Source organism: Temnothorax curvispinosus, unplaced genomic scaffold, assembly GCF_003070985.1.
Source record: "Temnothorax curvispinosus isolate PA1 unplaced genomic scaffold, ASM307098v1 QBEX01014151.1, whole genome shotgun sequence".
NCBI classification, from domain to species: domain Eukaryota; kingdom Metazoa; phylum Arthropoda; class Insecta; order Hymenoptera; family Formicidae; genus Temnothorax; species Temnothorax curvispinosus.
The window spans coordinates 38,462-58,230 of NW_020223931.1; the positions used below are offsets into that span (position 1 = coordinate 38,462).

Genomic DNA, 19,769 nt, shown 5'->3' on the forward strand with positions numbered 1-19,769 from the left:
CGAGGAGAATGTGATGTTACTGTTAGATATCTCGGTATTTACGGTAATAAATACAGTAATAATATATTATTAGAGTCATATCTTTTATTTTCAAGTAATCTTTCTTGCACTTGAGACGTTTATTGTTTCAGAAGATCAACTGAACTTTTTAAGCGAGGAAAGAATTGGCAGACAGGATACATGAGCGACCAATAATAGAAATGTTTAGGTATTTTTTGTTTCATTCATTTATAATTAAGAACATTAGTTACACAGTAAAAACTTTCTCTTCTGATTATTGTAGTAGAGGTAGATTATGTCAGATCTATCGAACTTGAACTTGACTCTTATTTAACAAGAAACATTGTAACCAAGAGTTCGTAAAGTGATAGAAAATGAAGGTGTTTTCAGAAGTGCGAATGGATAAACTTTTATTCTTCGTTAATTCCGAAAATGGGCTTTACATAGTTTGATGGATTAATTTAACATGACGATTAGTTTGAAGGATATGACAAAAAACTTGTGACGAACTAAAATCTCTCAAGTTTTCGAGCGATTTAGAAACTCGAGTTTTCTTTAAAGAAGACTCCACGTCGCTTAAAAAATTCGTAAATATAGGAAGATTAGTGAGATTTAGGACACTATATAAATTTATAACTATTCCTTTTGTTTCCGAGATTAAGTATTACTTTTAATTTTGTCGAAAACGACGCATTTTTTCGAAAGACTATCTCGACGAACACCTTGGCGTTGTCGGTTATTAATCGCGACAGAATTATCCAGTGTCCAATTAATCACGGACTTCACCTCCCGCGACAGACGGGAAATCACGTTTATTTCTCTTCCTCTCTCCCGCCCGCGTCGCGTAAACGTGCGGTCGCTCTCGCCTGCGATCGATTTCTATCACAGGGAGTTTTTAGGTCCACAGGGAAGATATTTGCGCGGGGAAAACCGGGATGTTGTCGTTGGTAAACTGAGCGCCTCCCACTCGCGTCCTACGGATCCTGATAGAATCAACCTCGCGCGGGACAATATTGTCCTTTATATCCGACTCCGATACCGTCCGAGATACCGTCTCTTACGTCGTCGACGGCGATCGATATGTGGTAATTTAAGCTCTGCTCGCGGAGAAAATTTTTAATTACATCTTCCGGGATGTCACCTCATCCCGACTCATCCGAAGACGCAACTTTACCTATTCGATATTAATACTTTCTTTATTCGGGCTTAATTTAGATAACGTAACGATCTACTACCAAGCTTGTTCAGTGCCGCGCTTTCTTTCTCGCTTTTTGTTCGCGCGAGGCTTTTTTTTTAGACCGGATCGTACGCATACGACTCCCGCGAATCGATACACCCTGACATATTTTTTCGAGCGGGACACCCTGTATTATTCCAGGGAACACAGGGGTGCACGACCTAGTTACGCTTGGGCGTGTTATATGGGTCATAGACACCATTCGCACTCGGTTGCACGTGCGCGCGCACACGCTTCACGCGTGCCGACTGTGCACTGGTTCACGGGAGCAGCCAACTCACGAATGTAGGGCAAGAAGGTTTTCTCACCCCGCTTTCGCCGTTTCTCAGCGATTAACGATTGAATGGGACGTTGCGAGAATGCCGGCCGCGAAGGTCGGCTCTTTCTCGATTAAAATTCGAGAATTATAAGAATTTGGAGAACGGGTTTGCGCCTCCAATTTATTTATTAATTTTGTTTAAATTCGCAGTTGAGAGTGCGAAATTCGCGGAATAACGTTGACGTTGTCGTTTGCGTGCGAAATACAAAAACTATTTCAATCTCGCGTATCGCGACTGTAACGAGAGAGAGAAAAAGAGAAAAAAAGAAGCCGCGATAGTAACGTCCGTCTCTCAGCGAGGCGGGGAATCTATTGACAGCCGGCAAATACCGTAAAACATGATTGTGACAGGGCTTTAGCTCGAGTGCCCGCCGATAGTCTGGAGCTTAAAGCAAACACAGACTTCCACGTTGTAAACTACATTGCCCCCGAGAACGCGCGCGATACCTTTAACATTTATCGGAAAGGTTTCACCTGATCCGTCACTCGAACAACAAATGGTTATTGCGCGACAATGAGTCCGATTTCATCGGGCCGACTCCGATTTCGCCGCGGCGCTCGTTTTCCCCAAAAACCATTGTCAAAACGATCGCCCGATCAATATCGTCGGAAGCTCCGCTTTTGTTTCGCGCGCGCGTGTGTGTACATTGTTGCCTTGGAGAGAAACGCGAGCTTTTCCGTTTTTTTTTTTCGCGGTAAGTAGACACTCTCGTGTAATGAACGATGGCCGCAGAGAGGAGATATTTACATTTCGCCGAAATAATTCCCAGGCTCGAAACCAACCCGGGGTTCCCCAGATCAGTGGTTTCTTCGTGTACACCGGGTACACATGGACACGCGCACGCGTGTACTCGGCCAATATACATCCCATCTCCCCTCATCCCTTTCTTATCTCTCTCGGCCGTTATCACCTGTTTCCGTTCTCCGCCACCGTTCTCCGCGCTTCTCCATCTCCTTCCGATCATTCCGATCGCTCTTGCCCCCCTATTGTTCCCCCTATTGTCTCTGCATCTTCCTCGATGATGTCCCCCGGTAATGGCGACGTCTCCGTCTTCATCCCCTCATCGCTCATCGAGATCCTCTGTCTCCATCGCTCTCGTAAGGATTTTGCCTCTCTCTCTTTCTGTCTCTCTCGCGCTACCGACTCGCTCCGTCTGCTCCTCTCCTTCTCTTTCCCTCTCTCTCTCTTTCTCTCTCTCGTTGGCTTCTCGACGCTCTCGTTCCCTCCGAAGTGCCAGCTACCCCCTCGCCGCTCTCTCTCGACCCGGGTGAGCCGCGCGTCGCGCGCGCCTCTCTCTCAGTCTCTCGCGCAAAGCGGTGCCGCAGCGACGCGACGTTACAAGCTCGGCAGAGCTTGCAGCTGATCCAGGTTCTCTCCTCTTGTCGGCGTCGCTCGTTTGCACCTTCCGTTTTCCGTCACTCGCACCTCCGTCGTCCGTTTCTGTCTTGCTTGAAGGGGGATCGCGCTTCCGTTCGTGAATTCCGCGGAAACACGAGCACGACACACGGAAGAGAAACGTGCGACGGCACCAGATCTCCCGCGCGCACAAGGAACGCGCGCGGAAGGAACGAGAGGGAAGGAAGGGTGAGAGAAAGAAAGAGAGAGAGAGAGAAGCGTTCTGCTATTTTCGAGACGCCGCGAGGTCTTGCCAAAACGTGCCCTCCTCGACCCGCGGACGGCGAGAATCGCGGCCGGAAGGTCGCGGCGGTAGCCCGCATTTCCGCTCGGATCGGGTCCGAACCCGGGATCGCCGATCGATCCGTCGAGTAGCGCGATCGCGGTTATCCGGAGCTCGTTGCCGACCGTAAACCCTTTCTGTTCGGTTTGAACATTCCGCGATGTCCCGACGATCAACGATAAGGAGATCTGAATATTGTGATAATCTGGAGTTATTCTCTTAGGTTTGCCTCGATAGTAGTTCTGGTTTAATCCGATCGACGATAGTTTCTGGTTAATTAATCTCACGCCCGGAGTAAAGCCGTTGTTTAATATCGTTGGAGACAACCAGATCGCCACGGACTGGAACGGGAAATTGGATGGTCGGCCGTGATCCCGAGACGACCGACGCGTTTCTTGCCATAACGGAGCCATCATCGACGTACCACGTCTCTGGTGGGCCTTTTCCAGTGATCATCATACTTCCCGCTCGCGGCGGAGGTCGTTCCGACGACGATATCTCGCGGTCGCTTTTACGAGCGAGACTCGGGGGTATTTCAGGCGATAACAGCCGGACAACCGATGAAAAGAGACTGAGAAAGGAAAAATCTATCATCCGTGGATCTTCGCGCTCTACAGATCGACGAACAACTTTCGGATCGCTAAAACGCACGCGGACGGTCGATCGTACCCCGCGAAATCACTTCAGGCACTCGAGATAACATTGGTATCGGAGAAGAAGAAGAGAATTACGAGGAATACGCGAGCCAGTCGCGCTGGTAAACACTAAGAATCGAGTCGATCGATGTGATGCGACCAGGGGGGAACAAGTAAAAGTTGAGCTGAATGAAAACGACCGATGGGAGGAAGCGGGAACGGATGAGCGATGTGCATGGCGATCAATAGTCATTGAGTACGAACGGGACGTTGTTTCGTCGATTAAAAAGACATAGAGAAAAAGTAAAACTAGAGGAAGAGAGAGAGAGAGTGAGAGAGAAAGAAAGAGAGCACTGAGGAAAGATGCGAGCCGCGGCTGATCGATGGCGATCGAAAGCGGCTCGTGATCGGCGCGTCGTCGCCGAGAATGGAGGATAAATTTATCCGCGTCGCGAGGAGGAATGCGGCAGAAGCGTGGAGGAAGAGTGGCACGAGCACCGCGGAACGCCGCAGTCGCATTTCCGGTTTAAATTTAACGCGATGATACGTGCGCTTTCGCAATTAGCCGCTATGGAGACTGCCGAATTTAACTGGAGGTTCGTTGGACCGAAAGAGAGAAAGAGAGAGAGAGTTATTCTTAGTCGCCTGGCTTGCCTCATGTATGCGAATCGCGAGATCGATAATTATCCGCTTTCCGCCTTTTCGTTGCAATCAGCATTTTTGTCGAGTCTCGCTACGCGTCGTTTTCCCGTGAGCTTTAATTATGCAGCTAACGGAGATTTCGTCGGCTACGTAAAGAACGATCGTAATCTCTGCTAGCTGTAATCGGCGATATAATGGCCCCCGCACGGTGATTAGATCGCGCGAATTAGACGTTACCTAATGGAGAGAGAGCGATGAATAATATTCTGTGTGATGGTTAACAACTGCGAGAGCATGCCGATGCCTGCGTTATCACTCGTGCAAAACACGCTCATTTTGTTCATGCGCGAAATATTTATCACGTTATTTACACAGCTATTACATCGGCAATCCGAGGCAATTTGCCAGATATTGAAGCATCCACCCACACGGTCGGGTTATTAATTCTAGAAACGCGCGGGTGGGAGGGGGAAAACATCGTGCATTAACTAGCGCTAATTATCCCCGATGTGACATTTGTTTATTTCACGGGACAGTTAACTTCGTAACGCGATTAAACGTCACGGGTAAAGCTGCTTCCGTAATAACATCGCGTTACGCACGATAATGATGCGTAATAACTTATAACCCACCGATGAATATTTTTCTATCTGCCGCGTGTATTGCCATACGCGCATCATTATGGAAGCGGCTCCATTATTTAATAATCCAATAACGTCGCGCGAATAAATGACTCATGGTGTAACGCTGACCTATAGAAGCTCGTGATTCATAGCTCAACGTTTATACCTTTGCTACGTAATAATTATCTCTTTGCATAAAGAGATACGACGACAACGTGACACTTCTCTTCTATCTAAATAACAAACCGTTCTCTCCTCTGTAGATTCCTACGTAATAATCGCAAAATTTTGCCCATTTATTCTTTCAACAGGTAACAATTGTCGTAGCAGTAACGAAATTATTTAACAATGGCGTGACTACCTTCGGAAGATTTGTGCGATAAATTGTAAAAATACACGGCGTCGCTATCGCATCCGCGCGATATATTAACGGGGGACATTTGCCACCTGGAAAAAATCTGGAATTCTCGGGAAACTTTTTTATCGGAACGGTCCTCGCGAAAACTTGTTTTTGTTTCGCGAGTAGGAGAACTACATTTTTCAACGCGAAAGCACTACGTAAGTTTTGTGTCGTGAGATAAGTTTGTTTTAACCGATCCCTTTAATATTTAAGTGTTAATATTTTTCTTTGTTCACGGTCTTACTTTTTTTTTATTAGACTTCTTGAAAGTTTTATGCCTATTTTATGAGTGTTCTTCCGCCCTTTTTAATACTTTCTCAGATCCGAGATGCCTCGAGTAATTTTTTCCTCATGATTTTACAAATAGAAAAGAAGAACCGGGCACCTTTATCCCTTTCGGATAAAATACGTATAAGTATTTAACTGAAAATTTTAACGAAAAATGTCTGAAGGATCGGAGAATTCCAGGGAATTGGTTTTCAAGGTTGAGCAGATATCCCAGATTAGATTCTGCGAATCGAATAAGAGTGACCGATTGAAAGAATGATTAAGCTCGCGCGGTACGAATTTATTCCTCGCGCGCGCTCATTTTCTTCTTTGTATCCCGAAGAGGGATAGAGGCGAAGTTTAATATTCAAATTATGGACAAAAATTATTAAATTTGAGCGAACGTTTACGTTGTCCGCAATGAGAGCGTTACGAGCGTTGTTGTGTCTGCTTACAGAATATACGATGTCGGAAGGTGGACGTGCAGTGATCTGGCACCTAGTATCAGCCCCTCGTGCTGCACGCCACCCGAAAGATTCACATACTAACTGCTAGTCGCACCCGCGCGTGTGTATGTTGAAACCCCCACCAGTTGCAGGGTGTACTGCACTGTAACCCCATGACTACATTTAACACATGGCTCGCCTGGAGAGTAAGTGTCTCTTTCACAAGTGTCCTCGACATTCTCGCGGAGAGTCTTTCGTCTTGCTTTATTTCCGCGTCCGACATCGCGGAAAACGGTTCACACGTACACATACGTTTATACTGGGAAGGGACGGGACGGTAGGGTCGCGTGAGAGCACGTCGGAAATGAGAGGAATCTCATCGTTCATTAATGCTAGAGATTGATAAATTCTGCTGTAGAAATATCACCTGCAGCTCTTAATTAAACTGCTTCTAGTTACGCGCTCGAACGACGATTACAAATTGCTTATTCTGCACTTTTTTATTTAAAACCATTAATATAGAGAATTATATATTAGATCATAAAATACGAAGAAGCGATAAGTAAAACGTATTGACCTGTCGGAACAATCGGATGTTTCTTTCACTGCAAATTCTTCGATCGACTTGAAATCGATTTTTTCTCAGCAAAAATGCACCAAGCATCTATAATTTTATGATCAGCAATTAAGTATGAAAAAAAAATGAATGACGTAATTGTATTTTTTAATTAGTTTCGCGTTTTCTTTCATAATCAAATTTTAATTTAAAGCTCAGCCACAAATGTGCTGTACTGTTAAATATTGAAGAATGAAATTTAAAATCAGTACTTTGAGTTAAATAACATTTTGTTATTTTTAACTATCATGTATGTCGAAATTTATTATTTTAACATAAAACAGTATTATTTTAGCTTCACTGGTTTAATTAAATTAACATTATTTTAGTTAAATTAACGACATGTTAAGTAGGAGTAATGACGACCTATAAGAATAGTTTAAAATGACTCAAATTAAATATAATTTAACATTACGAATTTAACAGTGTGCGATTTAAAAAAAAATCGAAAGATTGAAAAGGCAATCTAGCCTTCTTCTAGCTTTTAGCAATGGCTTGACATTTTTGTTGAGAGTAGATCGTTTCCAAATCGGCCAAGAAAATTGGGACTGGGACGGGAGAGCAATGTAATCGCGATTTACGTGCGCTTGATGATTCCAGTACCGAGCATAGTGGTGTATAAAGGAAGCAGGTCGCAGGACCGACCTGAGAGTCCCACGGTGGTGGTGCGAGGAGGAATGCCCTCACTGCCGTCCTCCAGGCAAGGCCTCGCCGTAAGTGGCTCCGGTGGTGGTGCACCTCACCAGGACGCCTCGGAGTCGGATATGATAGACGGGAATGCCAACCCCAACGTCGGCAGCACCCCCGCACCGAACTCGCTCCACCGTCCGGCGTCACTCTGCCCGCCGCCCGACAAATCGGACACTGAAAGCAAGAACTTTCGCAATCGGGTATGTGTTCCATTACTCATTGTCCCTCCTCATTTCGCTCGCCCTCGTTAGAAACTTCAAGGTACATTTGGAAGGAGTCGTGTCAAGCTAGCGATCGTTTAGAAGATATGCAGATGTTGAAGTTGATGTTCTTATAAATGTTTCGTATAAGTTAACATAGAAAAATATATTTATTTTCTTTTTATTTATACGTCTGTAATGTGAATATCGAATTGTAAACGCGAATTGAAAGTGCTACATCGACGAATCGATATTACGACGACGCGTCGAACGTGCGTAAAGGATTCTTGATGTTGCAGACGAACACGAAACTGAAGCTGTTAGTCAGAAGCCATGCCATGAGAGAATCGACGTCCCCACCGCGGGAACCGCACGGCAACGGTCCACCGTCGCCGCACAGTCCGCAATCGGCGGATGGCGAGAAGAAGATCGTTTGTAGCCTCTCGCCCAACTCCACCGGTGCCAAGCTCAACAATAACGAGTCCATGTACAACAGCAATCTTTGTTCCGCTCAACCTCCCAAGCAAATGCGCAACACAGCGACCTCGCCGACCTGTCGGACACCGTCGCGAAATGGTAAGCGCAATTTTCCCTTTTCTCCCTCCGCTGTGCTTCAAAGGTAAAAAAATTTTAACCCTGAGACTTTGCCGCGCAGGTCAATCTAGTCCCTCTCAGGTACACTCACCAAAGAGCATCACTTCTCCGACCAATAGCAATAAATTGGAGAACCATCGCTCCAAATTCGCTAGCGCGAATATCATTGAGAAATGCAATAACTGTGTGAAGAACAATCAGAATGAACGGCCAGGTCTACTACAGACTCCGATATCACCCACCAGATCCGGCCAAGCGTTGCAACATTCGCCAAAGAGCACCAATCTTGCTCCGTGCGGTCAGAATAATCAGCATAGATCCGAGCAACGAAGGCCGAACACGTTGAACATCTGTAACAATCAGTGTTCGGCACAATGCGGCAACACGCTGTCAGTTAGCAGGCCCGGATCTAGGCACAAGCTGAGACATCAGAATTCGTCTCAGGGCAGTTACGACAGCGCGTCACCATGTCTCTCGCGCGGTACGTTGCTCAAACAATGCGCTCTTCACCTTTTTCCTTAATCCATTTTCATTATACAAGCTTACAGTACACGTATTGATCGGAATCCATGAAAGATTTAGTATGTCTCAATATATAAAGTAATAATTTTCATAATTCGTTGTCTTAAATATCTTTTTCAACCTCATAATGATGGTGATATTCCAGTTGAATCTGATATTTCAATGTTTTTTCTCCATTAGAAATTTTTCGTAATTGACTCTAATCCTTCCTCTCCTTCACAGATTTTTCTTCAATATGTGTCAATAATCTCCAAACTCAAATAACCTTGGCCTGTTTATATTTTTGAAAATTGTAATCTTCAATTTGTGAAGGAATATAACAGTGAAATAATTTTATTTAAATATTCGGGATTGTGTGGGACCGGGAATCGAACCCGGATCTCTTGCTCGACAGACAACTGTTTTCTTATCGAGATATCCTACATTCCTAAACAATCGCGCGTGAAATTCTGTTTTCGATTCTTATATCACAGTCTGTTATACCAAGTTCTATCTTTACAGATAGTAGCACGGAGCTGTACACGGACAGCACCGGGATAGATCTCGAGCAGTTTATTGCGGAGACTATAAATCGCAATCAGAAAGATCGCACAGTGTTGCTGAAGATTGAGAAGGATTTAATCGAGTTCGCGAAGGATCGACAGAAGGTCTCTCACAAGTTCCCGAACATGTCGTCGTACAACAGGATGCTAGTGCATCGAGTGGCAGCTTACTTCGGGATGGAGCACAACGTGGATCAGTCGGGTCTGAGCGTCATTGTCACGCGGACGAAGAACATGCGAATACCGGACACTCGCTTCAAGGAGCACATCAGGGACGATCTGATTCTATCGGAGGAGCCGCGAAGAAGCATCCTGAAACGGGATTCGAGCTCGTTCGAGGATAGCTTCAATTTCAAATCGCCTGACAGACTGTCGGGCGATTGCTGCCGGCGCAGCAAGAGCTTCGAAGAGCGGGAGGAGGAATACGAGCGCGCAAGACGGAGGATATTCAAGGACAGCAGCGGCGAGAGCAGCGAAGTCACATCTTGGCCGTGGTCCTCGACGGAAAGCTCGGATGCCTCGGCAAGATTTCGCTTGCTACACCCGGATCACCTAGTCAGGTAAATCGCATCTGGATCTTCTAATGATTACCGCGCGTGACAATAATTATAAAATATTAATCGAATATATTGCTCCGCCGATACTATCATTGCCTTAGAATACAGTTTATTTATGCATCTGCAGGCCAAATCGATTACTGAAGGGCGAATCTTTTGACGGAAGGGATTCGTTCCGCGGCGCGGTGTTGCGCCCGTCCGTTTCTAAGTCATTCAGTTTCGGTGGATACACCAAAAGCATGCTGTCGAGGGGGGACAGTGTCACGTCCACACATAGCGCGGGAGCTCGCCTCATGAAGCAAGGTAGTTATTATTCGTAATTCCACACGATGTTGTGATTAAAATCACAATGAAAAGATTTTAATGCAGTATGTTGTATAGCAATATTTTGCTGCATCATTGTGCCTTTGCTCTCTTTATCCTAATATCACGTTGAAAATGTGTCGTAGATTCGGGGGCGAGTATGTGTTCACGCTTGAGCCCGAGCCGCTCGAGCAGTGGCTACAAATCGCAGAGTCAGCGCAGCGATGCAACGATATCACCATCTCTGTCACCCTCCCCCGTGCCGGCCCCCATGACGTGCAGCCATACTCAAGTATCTAGTCAGGATTTAATCTCGCCGGAGTCGGGCGGCGGCCAAACGGTCATGTGGGCAGTCACCAGTTTGTCCAGCGTCCCACCTGGTAGCATAATAATAAACCCGCAGACCAATCAGCCATATACGAATCCGGATGGCACGATTTACCGCTACGACCCGGACAATCCGCCAAAATTCTTCACTATGGAGAACGAGAATAGCAGCGCGACGCTATCCGCAGCTAACAAGCAGCATCATCATCATCATCATCATCAGCATCAGCACCAACACACGGAATTGCCTTCCGAGCCGTCCAGAACGACGAATGGCAACTACAAAAACGACGGCAGAAAACAGAGATCGCCACAATCGAGGATCAACGTCACGGGGGCGACTTCCGGGGCCCAAGTAACGAACACAGCGACATCGCCGAGCCTGCCATTCACTCCGCCGCCACCGCCACCACCTCCACCTCCTACTTCTGCCCCGCAAAATCTACCCATTCCGCAACAGCAGCAAGCGCATCAACAGCAAGCGCATCAACAGCAAGCGCAGCAACAGCAAGCGCATCAACAGCAAGCGCATCAACAGCAAGCGCAGCAACAGCAAGCGCAGCAACAGCAAGCGCAGCAACAGCAAGTGCAGCAACAGCAATCGCAGCCGCAGCAACAGCAGCAGACGCAGCCGCAGCAGCAAAGTCTAGTCAAATCGTCACCGACACTACCGATGTTTAGTCATACTAACCAAACAGCTCAACAACCGTACGCGACCTACGTACCTACCTCAGAACCGTATAATCAGGGTGTCTATCCGCCCCCCATGGGGCAACCGACTGTGATGATGGCGCCTCATCCGACTCAGGGTCAAGCGAGCATGCAAAACGGTGGTCAGGGGGACGTTGTCTTCAACCAGAATCAGGTCTACACTAATTACGCGGTACCTATGCACCAAGGACCAATACCACAGTCAGGGGTAAGTGTATCGGGGAAGTGAGAACTCTCTTGTAATAATGTTAAATTGACCGAGAATGTGAACATATCAAAATAAGTTAAACTCGCCAGCCAAAGGTAACAGATAAACATCAAACGTGCTACCTTAATACGCAAACTTAACTTTATCTCACTTTATTTTACCTAATCTGTTTTAATTTAATAAAATCTCATGTTTCATCAAATTAGATTTTATATCTATTCACATGTTTCATCAAATTAGATTTTATATCTATTCAAGTGCTTCTCTACCTCCGACTAACGAATTTAATAATCTAATTTAATTAATCTATCTAATTTAATAATTATCTGTGCAAGTGATTCATCATGATATAAACAATCGTACAATTAAATAAACTTGTAAAAAGTGTCATATATAGTCGCTTCTCAAATAATTCAATTATAATAATGTAACCGATGTTTAGGATATGGCCGAGTTGTCCGGATATTTCTTGGGGATGAACATTTACGATCAGCGTGGTAGTGGGGACAGCCACCCCACGCCTCCGCATTCCACGTATCCGCCACCGCCGCCCTCCGCGAATCAGACTGTGCAGAACGTGCAGTCGATACAGCCGAATTATTGGCAGCCGCCGCCGAATCAAATACCGGTACGAAAGAAGAACATATTACGCGGTTCGCACTCTCCGATTGTCGTTTGTACGTTTCTGAAAAATGACTCCTTTTAGCCCCAACAGACCATGTACTTCGTGCCTCCTCCTGGAACGGCACTCTCCGTCGGTCAGAATCCGGGGGACAGGCAGCAGCTACATCAGCAGCAAAGGTTTCCAACGAATTACTCGTTCAACGCGCAAACGATGACTCCTCCGAGCCAAGCAAGTTGTACGTTGTATCGAACGCGAACGTTATATTACCATCTCTTTGTTTCTCTCTGCGATATATCTGTCAATAATTAACGTTGCATGTTTCAGCTAATTACGTCGGCAGTTACCCGGTACCTTTCAATTCGGTGCCGGCAGTGACTCCGACGCCTGGCGACTATACGTATCAACCTCCGGTCCAAATGGTTCCTACGTACTATCCGCCGGGGCAGCCAGCGATGCAACCGCCGCCTGTGATGTACAGAGTACCCACGCCACCGAACACGCCGACGTCTAGTCAGGTAATTGTTAATCTATTATTACTCAATGCATAAAATTATATAATATTAAAAAGCTAATGTATTGTATATGATGTAATTAATAGATACCTGGTATGCCGTTGATGTACGTCAACTCGAACAGCTACGCAGCTCCAACAATGGTGACTGGTGGAGCGTTCGGACACCAGGTCACCCACAACGGCACGTCTCCGGCGCCGCCTAGCGCATACATGACGCCCACGCTGGTTTCCAATCTCGTCTTCAGACAAAACGTTCCTGTGAGAATGCGATAGTAACGACCCGTCGACTACTTGTTATGTTACGGGATAACAGAAAATGTTTTTTTTTAAATAGGTCGTTCCCAGCGTGCGGGCGACAACGCCAGGTAACTCCCAAAGAGCTAGTCGGTCTCCAACTCCAGCGCACGAGTTCTTTGGAGGTGGGAGCGGGGATCGAAGCGCACAATCTCAACCACGTTACCCACTGCCAATGTATCAGGGTGTCCATATCGTGCAAGGTGATACTTATAAATGCAGCGTATGTTAAATCGTATTTTAAACGATCGTTGAAATATCGTTAAACGCTGCAGGGGACATGAGATTGATGCATCCAGGCGTACCACCCAACCCCCGGTTGCAGTATGCACCAATATCATCACCGCCTGTTGTTCAAGGTTGCCCGCGGCCGTACAGGCCGCCTTCGTCTAACACCTCGGGGGCCGGTACGCCGACTTCCTTCGATGGTAGAAATCAGAAAATTCGCAAACAGAGGTAATCTTGGATCTTTCGTGATTTCTGTGTGTTCTTGATAAACATTATTTTCTGTTTCTCGGTGAATTTATACGCTTGTACAATTGATTTCAGGTCCAAAGTAACATCTTTGCCACCGAGCGGCGCACGACCCAATTTCTATCAGGCACCTTCCATGTCATCGCTCTCATCAAACGTACCCAAAGACATCAGAGAAGGTATGAAAAGTTGGCAACAAGCATAGAGAGAAAGAGCGAGAGAGGGAGAGAGAGAAATTCGATGTTCGCGCTCAGTACGTTGCTTAAGATTTAGTTATTTTCTGCTTTCATTTTGCTTACGAAGTAAATAAAGTATAAACACGATTTTGACACATTCTTGTCTTCCTTTAAAAGCGAAACCTGTGGAAGACAGTATGATATAAGGTACAGAACTTAAGTATAAAATACTACACAGAACACAGTGTCTTCTTTGTACGATAGAGGCTTCTTCACGTGCGTTGATTCATCTTTATTGGTATTTGTCGTTTTTTCGGTTTTTTATGATAACGTGCTGGAAAGTGATTCCTACTTCCATAGATTTATAAGTGACTGTCTCTCGAGCCAATTACGGTCCTCTAGAGCTCTTATTGTTACGGTTAACGTTTTGCCATGAATATAAATTCGTTTAAAGGTTGTGCGAAAAACTAAAAGCTAAAAGCTTTCTTACGGAAGAAAGTAGGAAAGATATCTTTTCATTGCACATGTATTTTATTGTTGCACCGTACGCTTAAACAGTAAGGCGCACGGGATAATATTCTTGACTGATAAGGAAACGTTCAAAACTGTTTTCGCATAACGATGTTAATTCTTTCACTTTTATAAAAATGCATATTTCTCGATGTTGTCCACTCGAAAATTGAGAAGAAACGGTTCTGAAATGTTTCCTTGTAGACATTTCGTCATGATGATGACACTGAATGTGTTCTTTGCGCACTTTTTTCTAACTTTTTTTACATTACACCTACCATACATTTTTCATGCTTATCGCACTCGAATTGACAAGATACAGATAATATCATTTAATCGACTTCGTCAAGTTGATGTTGGGGAACACATTGTTGTTCTCACTCTTTTTCACGTCAACTATGACCACGCGTGGCTGCAATTCGTTGTATGAATCATTCTTTCTTAGGAAACATATTTTGCTTTTATGTATGAAGCTTCTTTTAATCAATTACAGTTGACATATCTATATATTCTTTGCCTTAATGACATCCATTTATTTGCTTCAGACTAACTCACTCGTATTACATGTCGGGGGGGAATAATGACTTCTATTCCGTCCTCAGAGATGACGTTTCTTTCCAGGAACGGTGAAGGTGACCATCACCCGTCGGAATCAGGTATTTTGAGCAAACGGATCGGCAGGATAACTGGATAACATCGCTAATAATGCGAGTCACAGTTTCGATTATGAACAGCAATCGAGATTGGCAGCTTACTTTACTGTTCAGAGAGACACGTATTCCTAACATGCCATATTAATTATTACCCTGAATATCTATTTAAAGAGAAGCAAGAGAGACGTTATTAGAAGAATACACGCGTGCACGTACATTTTCTCAAAGTGAGAAAAAGACTAGCATACTGTTATGCGAATTGGTTGTTTTTTTCGGAGGAAAGCAGGGGATAACGCAAAAGATGAAATTTAACCTTTACTCGAGAGACTTTCAATCGCACTGAATTCACAGTACAACTGAATCACCATGACAATGCAAGAGCGCGAGACGAGGAGAAGAAAGACAAACCGTGGTCACGAGTATGTGCCCAGACGTAAGAAACGAGCGGATCAGTGGTGCACCGAATAGAGAGAGTTACTGGACAAAATTTTAATTACTATTACAATATTATTGTAGTGTGTGTGTATATATATGCATATGTGTGTATGTGTGTGTATATACATACATATACATATGTAATACTTGAAGATATTTTAACTGCGGTTTTACAGATACTATATGAATGTGAGATTTACTTTTAAGGAGTATTATTGTTAAGGTCAAATAAACACACGAATTTCTCGAGGTGGTCGCCGCGGTGATTTCCGACCGCCGGGAGAACATGTATGACGATTAAACTAATGTGCGGGGAAAAACGAAAAAAAAAAAAAGAAAGAGTAAACTTTTACTGAGTACGTTTACAAGGCGCGCGAGTCTTTCGGCATAGCGTTAGTGGCGATCCAAAAAGGACGTTCCATTGTCTATCTTATCCGCTAATTTTGATACACTCGCTGCCATCGCATCGGTCAACGAATGTTGCGTTAACGTCGCTGCCCATTCCGAGTCCATTTTTTGAACGAGTTGTCTGCTACCTCAGCGTAATATCTATGAAAATTCTAAAAGTTGGCCGCGCGTTGACGATGCCAGCCCTTACGCTTTCCTCTAACACGTATTTATTGTACGTGAATAACGAGAACTTCTTACACTCTTCGCAAAAACGTTTACATATAATTTCTACAAGCGTATACTCTCTCTTTCTCTCTCTCTCTCTCTCTCTCTCTCTCTCTCTTTCTCACTCTCACTCTCACTCATTTTCTTGTATCTTGAAAATTTTTATTGTGTTTTACAAAACGCTATACATGTATCGACTTTGCAAGGGAAAACAAAATGATAATCACCCCGAAAAGATACGAAATCTAACATTTTACACTTTCGCGACATTCTACGATGTTCAACTAGTTATGTCTCTAATCAGTCACAATTCACGGTTAAGTGTGGTGTCATTGACTATAAATATGTAAACGTATTCAGTACATAATCTTTATGTCTAGTTTGAAGCAGTAGTTAAGTAGCGTGAAGCCATCACAGCCTCTGAATTCACCATCCGCGCTTTGTACTTGCAGAGAAAGAAGGTCCGAAACTACCGTACTCTTACTTTTGCGATAACAGATAATTTCTCTTGCGTTTGACACCGATCACGGATCACTGTCGGCGATTTCGTCTGTTTTGTAATCATTCTTCAGTCTCGAAAGTTCGGAATAAGTTAAGTTGTTCTTTTGTATCACTATGATTTGTCTTCCAGTATGCGAGCACGCTTCATGAATTTCGCGGAAAAATCTCTTTATTATTTTCGCGCGCGCACGTGTGCATGTGTGTGAATGTGTGTATGAGTGTATGCGTGTGTGTCATATGTGTGCTTATATGTACGTATGTTGTACATAGAGTACCTACATCTGTTGCATATGTGATATTTTATATATAAATATATATATATATACATAAATTGTATAAATTTATGTCATTAACATTTAATAATATATATATAAAATCACAAGCTCCAGATGTATTTACGTACATATATACATACATATATATAGATATATATCACACGACAGATGTTATTTTTCTCGCACACTCGTTCCAACGAAATAGAGACATACGCGATATATATGTATATGTACTATACCGGTAGGAGGTGATGGTGACACGCGGTCGCGGTAATTAATAACGTCTCCGTCTGTGAAAAACTAGGCGGAGCGGCGCGGGCTGGTCTCGCGCGACTAGACTATTACGCACTCTCGCAAAAACAAGTAGAGTAGTCGCCAAAAGAAAAAGTAGCAATCGATCGTTAATCGTTACCTCGTAGTGTAGATCGCGATCGCGAGGGATGCCCGCGTTGCTCCGCGACACACAAAGAAAACCAAGTGGAATCCATCCAGAAGCTTCGCTTACGGTGATTGTACTTCAGAAACGTAGGTGAAGGTGTGCCTATCTCTTTATGACGTTTCAAATAATGCGAGAAAGAGCATGCGATATAAATGTTATTTAGCCGTTAAACGCGAAACGTGTGACCGCTACTTTTTCTTCGTGAGAAAATGTGACAAAAGTTTTAATCTTGTTATAGGCTGAAAAGAGAAAAAAAAGACGAGAGACTCGAGCGGATGTAAAAAGATGTAGGCACCAAGACGCACTTCGATTCGTAAAGAGATGGGCGCACAACCATAGTATTAAACTGTACCTAATGTCGTCGTAGTGAGTTAAAGAAAAAAAAACAGAAGCATAATTATACCTATTAAGCAGAAAAGCAGTTCACGCATCTCTTTAAGATAATAATGACGGTAGGGGTGAGAGGAGATACAACGTTGAAAGAACTCATCGACCGTCGAACGCGGTGATCGCCATCAAGTAATCGTCCGACACCTCGCGGCACCATATATTTCGTAGGCGTTCAATTCATGTGATCTACCGAGTATCTCTAACGCGCGAGGGACCCGGGGGAGGCATGGAGGAGAGAGGAGAAACGAAAGGAGGAATTGTGTCAGGGTGCGGACAACGTCGTGTGGGACGTTACATTCGTCGAGGCTGTGGCTTCTCTCCTTTCCGATGGAGTTCGGCGAACCAAAAAAAGTCACGTAACGATCGAGCGAACGATGCCGCGTTTACTCGTCTCCTCGTTTCGTTTTAACGCTTTACCGCGAATTCGATAAACCTGTTCGGCGTCGCGTCATCGCACTCGAAATTTTTTATTTCAAAGAATTTATTCTTATTTAAAGAATGTCTGCATGAGATTATTATCGTTGTATTTATATTTGATATTATTTCGTTATGCTGGATGTGACGAAAGAGAGATTTTCGCGACTATCTTCAAGTTTGTCGCATCGCATTTTTACTATCGACGTGTATTATTCTCAAGGAATATTCATCTTGGATTTTTATCTGAAAAGAGGGATTGAGTTACCGCATGCACAGCAAGTGTGACGAACCTTTCATTATCACCGCTCTCGAGTGACTTTTGTAATTTCCCCTTCGTGCATTCTATAGATTCAACGAAGAGACGGGGAAAAAAAAAGAAACGCGGACAGTCCCAGGACTCAGTCAACCTCCCAATCGCACCGATTACGAACAATTCTTAAAGAGAACGGGTAATATAAGCTTGCGAGACCTCACACATTCGTTTCCTACTATTTTTGTAATGCGACGTAAGATGATTGACAACGGCGAGCAATAAATCGGTGGAAGACAGGACGGGAAGAGAGCAGAAGGAACGATCGCGATCTAAATGAAAGGGTTTACACGCGAGCTGTAACATCGACTCTCGCACGAAAGAACGTCATCTCTCTCTCTCTTTCTCTCTCCTGACCGTTTGGCGGAATCCTTCCGTTGATTTGAGCGTCCCTTTAATGATAAACCGAATCGTTGTTCTGCGTAACAAGTCGTGCGGAAAATTGTTTGTTTCTTCATTTGTTGTATAATACGGTAGAGACGGCTTTGCGAGAAGTAGCGAGAACACCCTGCGTTTTTTCGCTGCTTCACGATATAAGAACGACGTGGAGATGGAATTATCTTAGCGTTACAGGAAGCGACGTATCTTGCCGTTAAGTCGTTTATCTTTTTACTACCGTTGCTTACGTTTAGACCGCAGAGCGAGCGAGAATCACGGTGAACACGACACGACACTTTACAAGGCCGGTCGCGTCGGAAGGTCAATTAGTCCCCCGCAAATAGATTGGCGAACGAATCTTTCATGTTCTGCAATTATACATGGGATCGCGATGCAGATAATACTACAGAAAAAAAAGAAGTGTCAAATGAACACTTATATACTCGTATATGTGTACGCAACACTCCATAAATCTTGAAATGAGATTATATTGCGTTAAACGAAGAAAACTTGCTTGAATGAAGTCATTTTATATAGTTCAATCAAGAAAAAAAAAGTTGAAATGAAAAGTTGAAATTCTTATAAGAAGGTTGTATATTGTTGCGTATATTAAGTATATCAGTGTTGATTTGACACTTGGTTGTTTTCCGCGTGGCCGACAGCAATATTCAGAATTTCAAAATGTTTTTCATTTATTATTTTGATTCGAATCTACTGTTCAAATTGAGCAATTGGAGGACGGCGATGATATAGAAATGGATTTTCACAATTGCAAAATCGCAAACGTTAACATTGGTTTAAGGTAGTTCATCTGTGACAATACCGTAAAAAAGTAAGTATGATTAATATAATACGAAAAAGTCCGACGAATCCGTGCTAAACTTTGGAAATATGAAAAACTAGACGGTCAAAGGTCTTGTATTTTTATAAGAATATTTTTACACAAATCTCTTTTATCGTCTTCTTGTTTTTTTGATTAAATTCGTAAGAGCAGTTTCGTATCTGCGTGATACGTGTAAAAAGTGCTAGCTTCGACTTTTATTATTTCAACTTCGGTACAGTCAATCTTTTTCTAGTTGCACATGCGTGTAAATCGTGTTGACATTGATACACCGTTCAAATTTTACAGAATTCCTAAGAAAATGTGTTTACGGATGAACTACCTTAATTTCAGTCACGGTACAGGTGAGGAGATGAAAGATTCAGCCGATCGCGCCTAAACGACGCCGATGAGACCGGTCCTGA

At 44.0% G+C, this 19,769-nt stretch overlaps 1 protein-coding gene across 1 annotated transcript; it reads left to right on the plus strand.

The window, feature by feature from the left end:
* Positions 1–2,870: 2,870 nt before the first annotated feature.
* On the plus strand, positions 2,871–17,415 carry LOC112464359 (R3H domain-containing protein 1-like). Its single transcript, XM_025031304.1, has 17 exons — positions 2,871–4,466; positions 6,260–6,454; positions 7,465–7,754; positions 8,054–8,330; positions 8,410–8,829; positions 9,372–9,972; positions 10,097–10,272; positions 10,419–11,110; positions 11,162–11,518; positions 11,961–12,146; positions 12,225–12,378; positions 12,468–12,658; positions 12,742–12,915; positions 12,992–13,154; positions 13,227–13,407; positions 13,501–13,604; positions 14,733–17,415. The coding sequence occupies exons 2-17, from the start codon at positions 6,439–6,441 to the stop codon at positions 14,774–14,776; spliced, it is 4,026 nt and encodes a 1,341-aa protein (XP_024887072.1). The 5' UTR covers positions 2,871–4,466; positions 6,260–6,438; the 3' UTR covers positions 14,777–17,415.
* Positions 17,416–19,769: the final 2,354 nt, after the last annotated feature.

Coding starts and splice junctions, on each gene's coding strand:
- LOC112464359 (XM_025031304.1), top strand. Junction 11,111..11,161: donor AGCAAGCGCAGCAACAGCAA/GCGCATCAACAG, acceptor CAGCAAGCGCAG/CAACAGCAAGCGCAGCAACA. Junction 12,147..12,224: donor CGCCGCCGAATCAAATACCG/GTACGAAAGAAG, acceptor GACTCCTTTTAG/CCCCAACAGACCATGTACTT.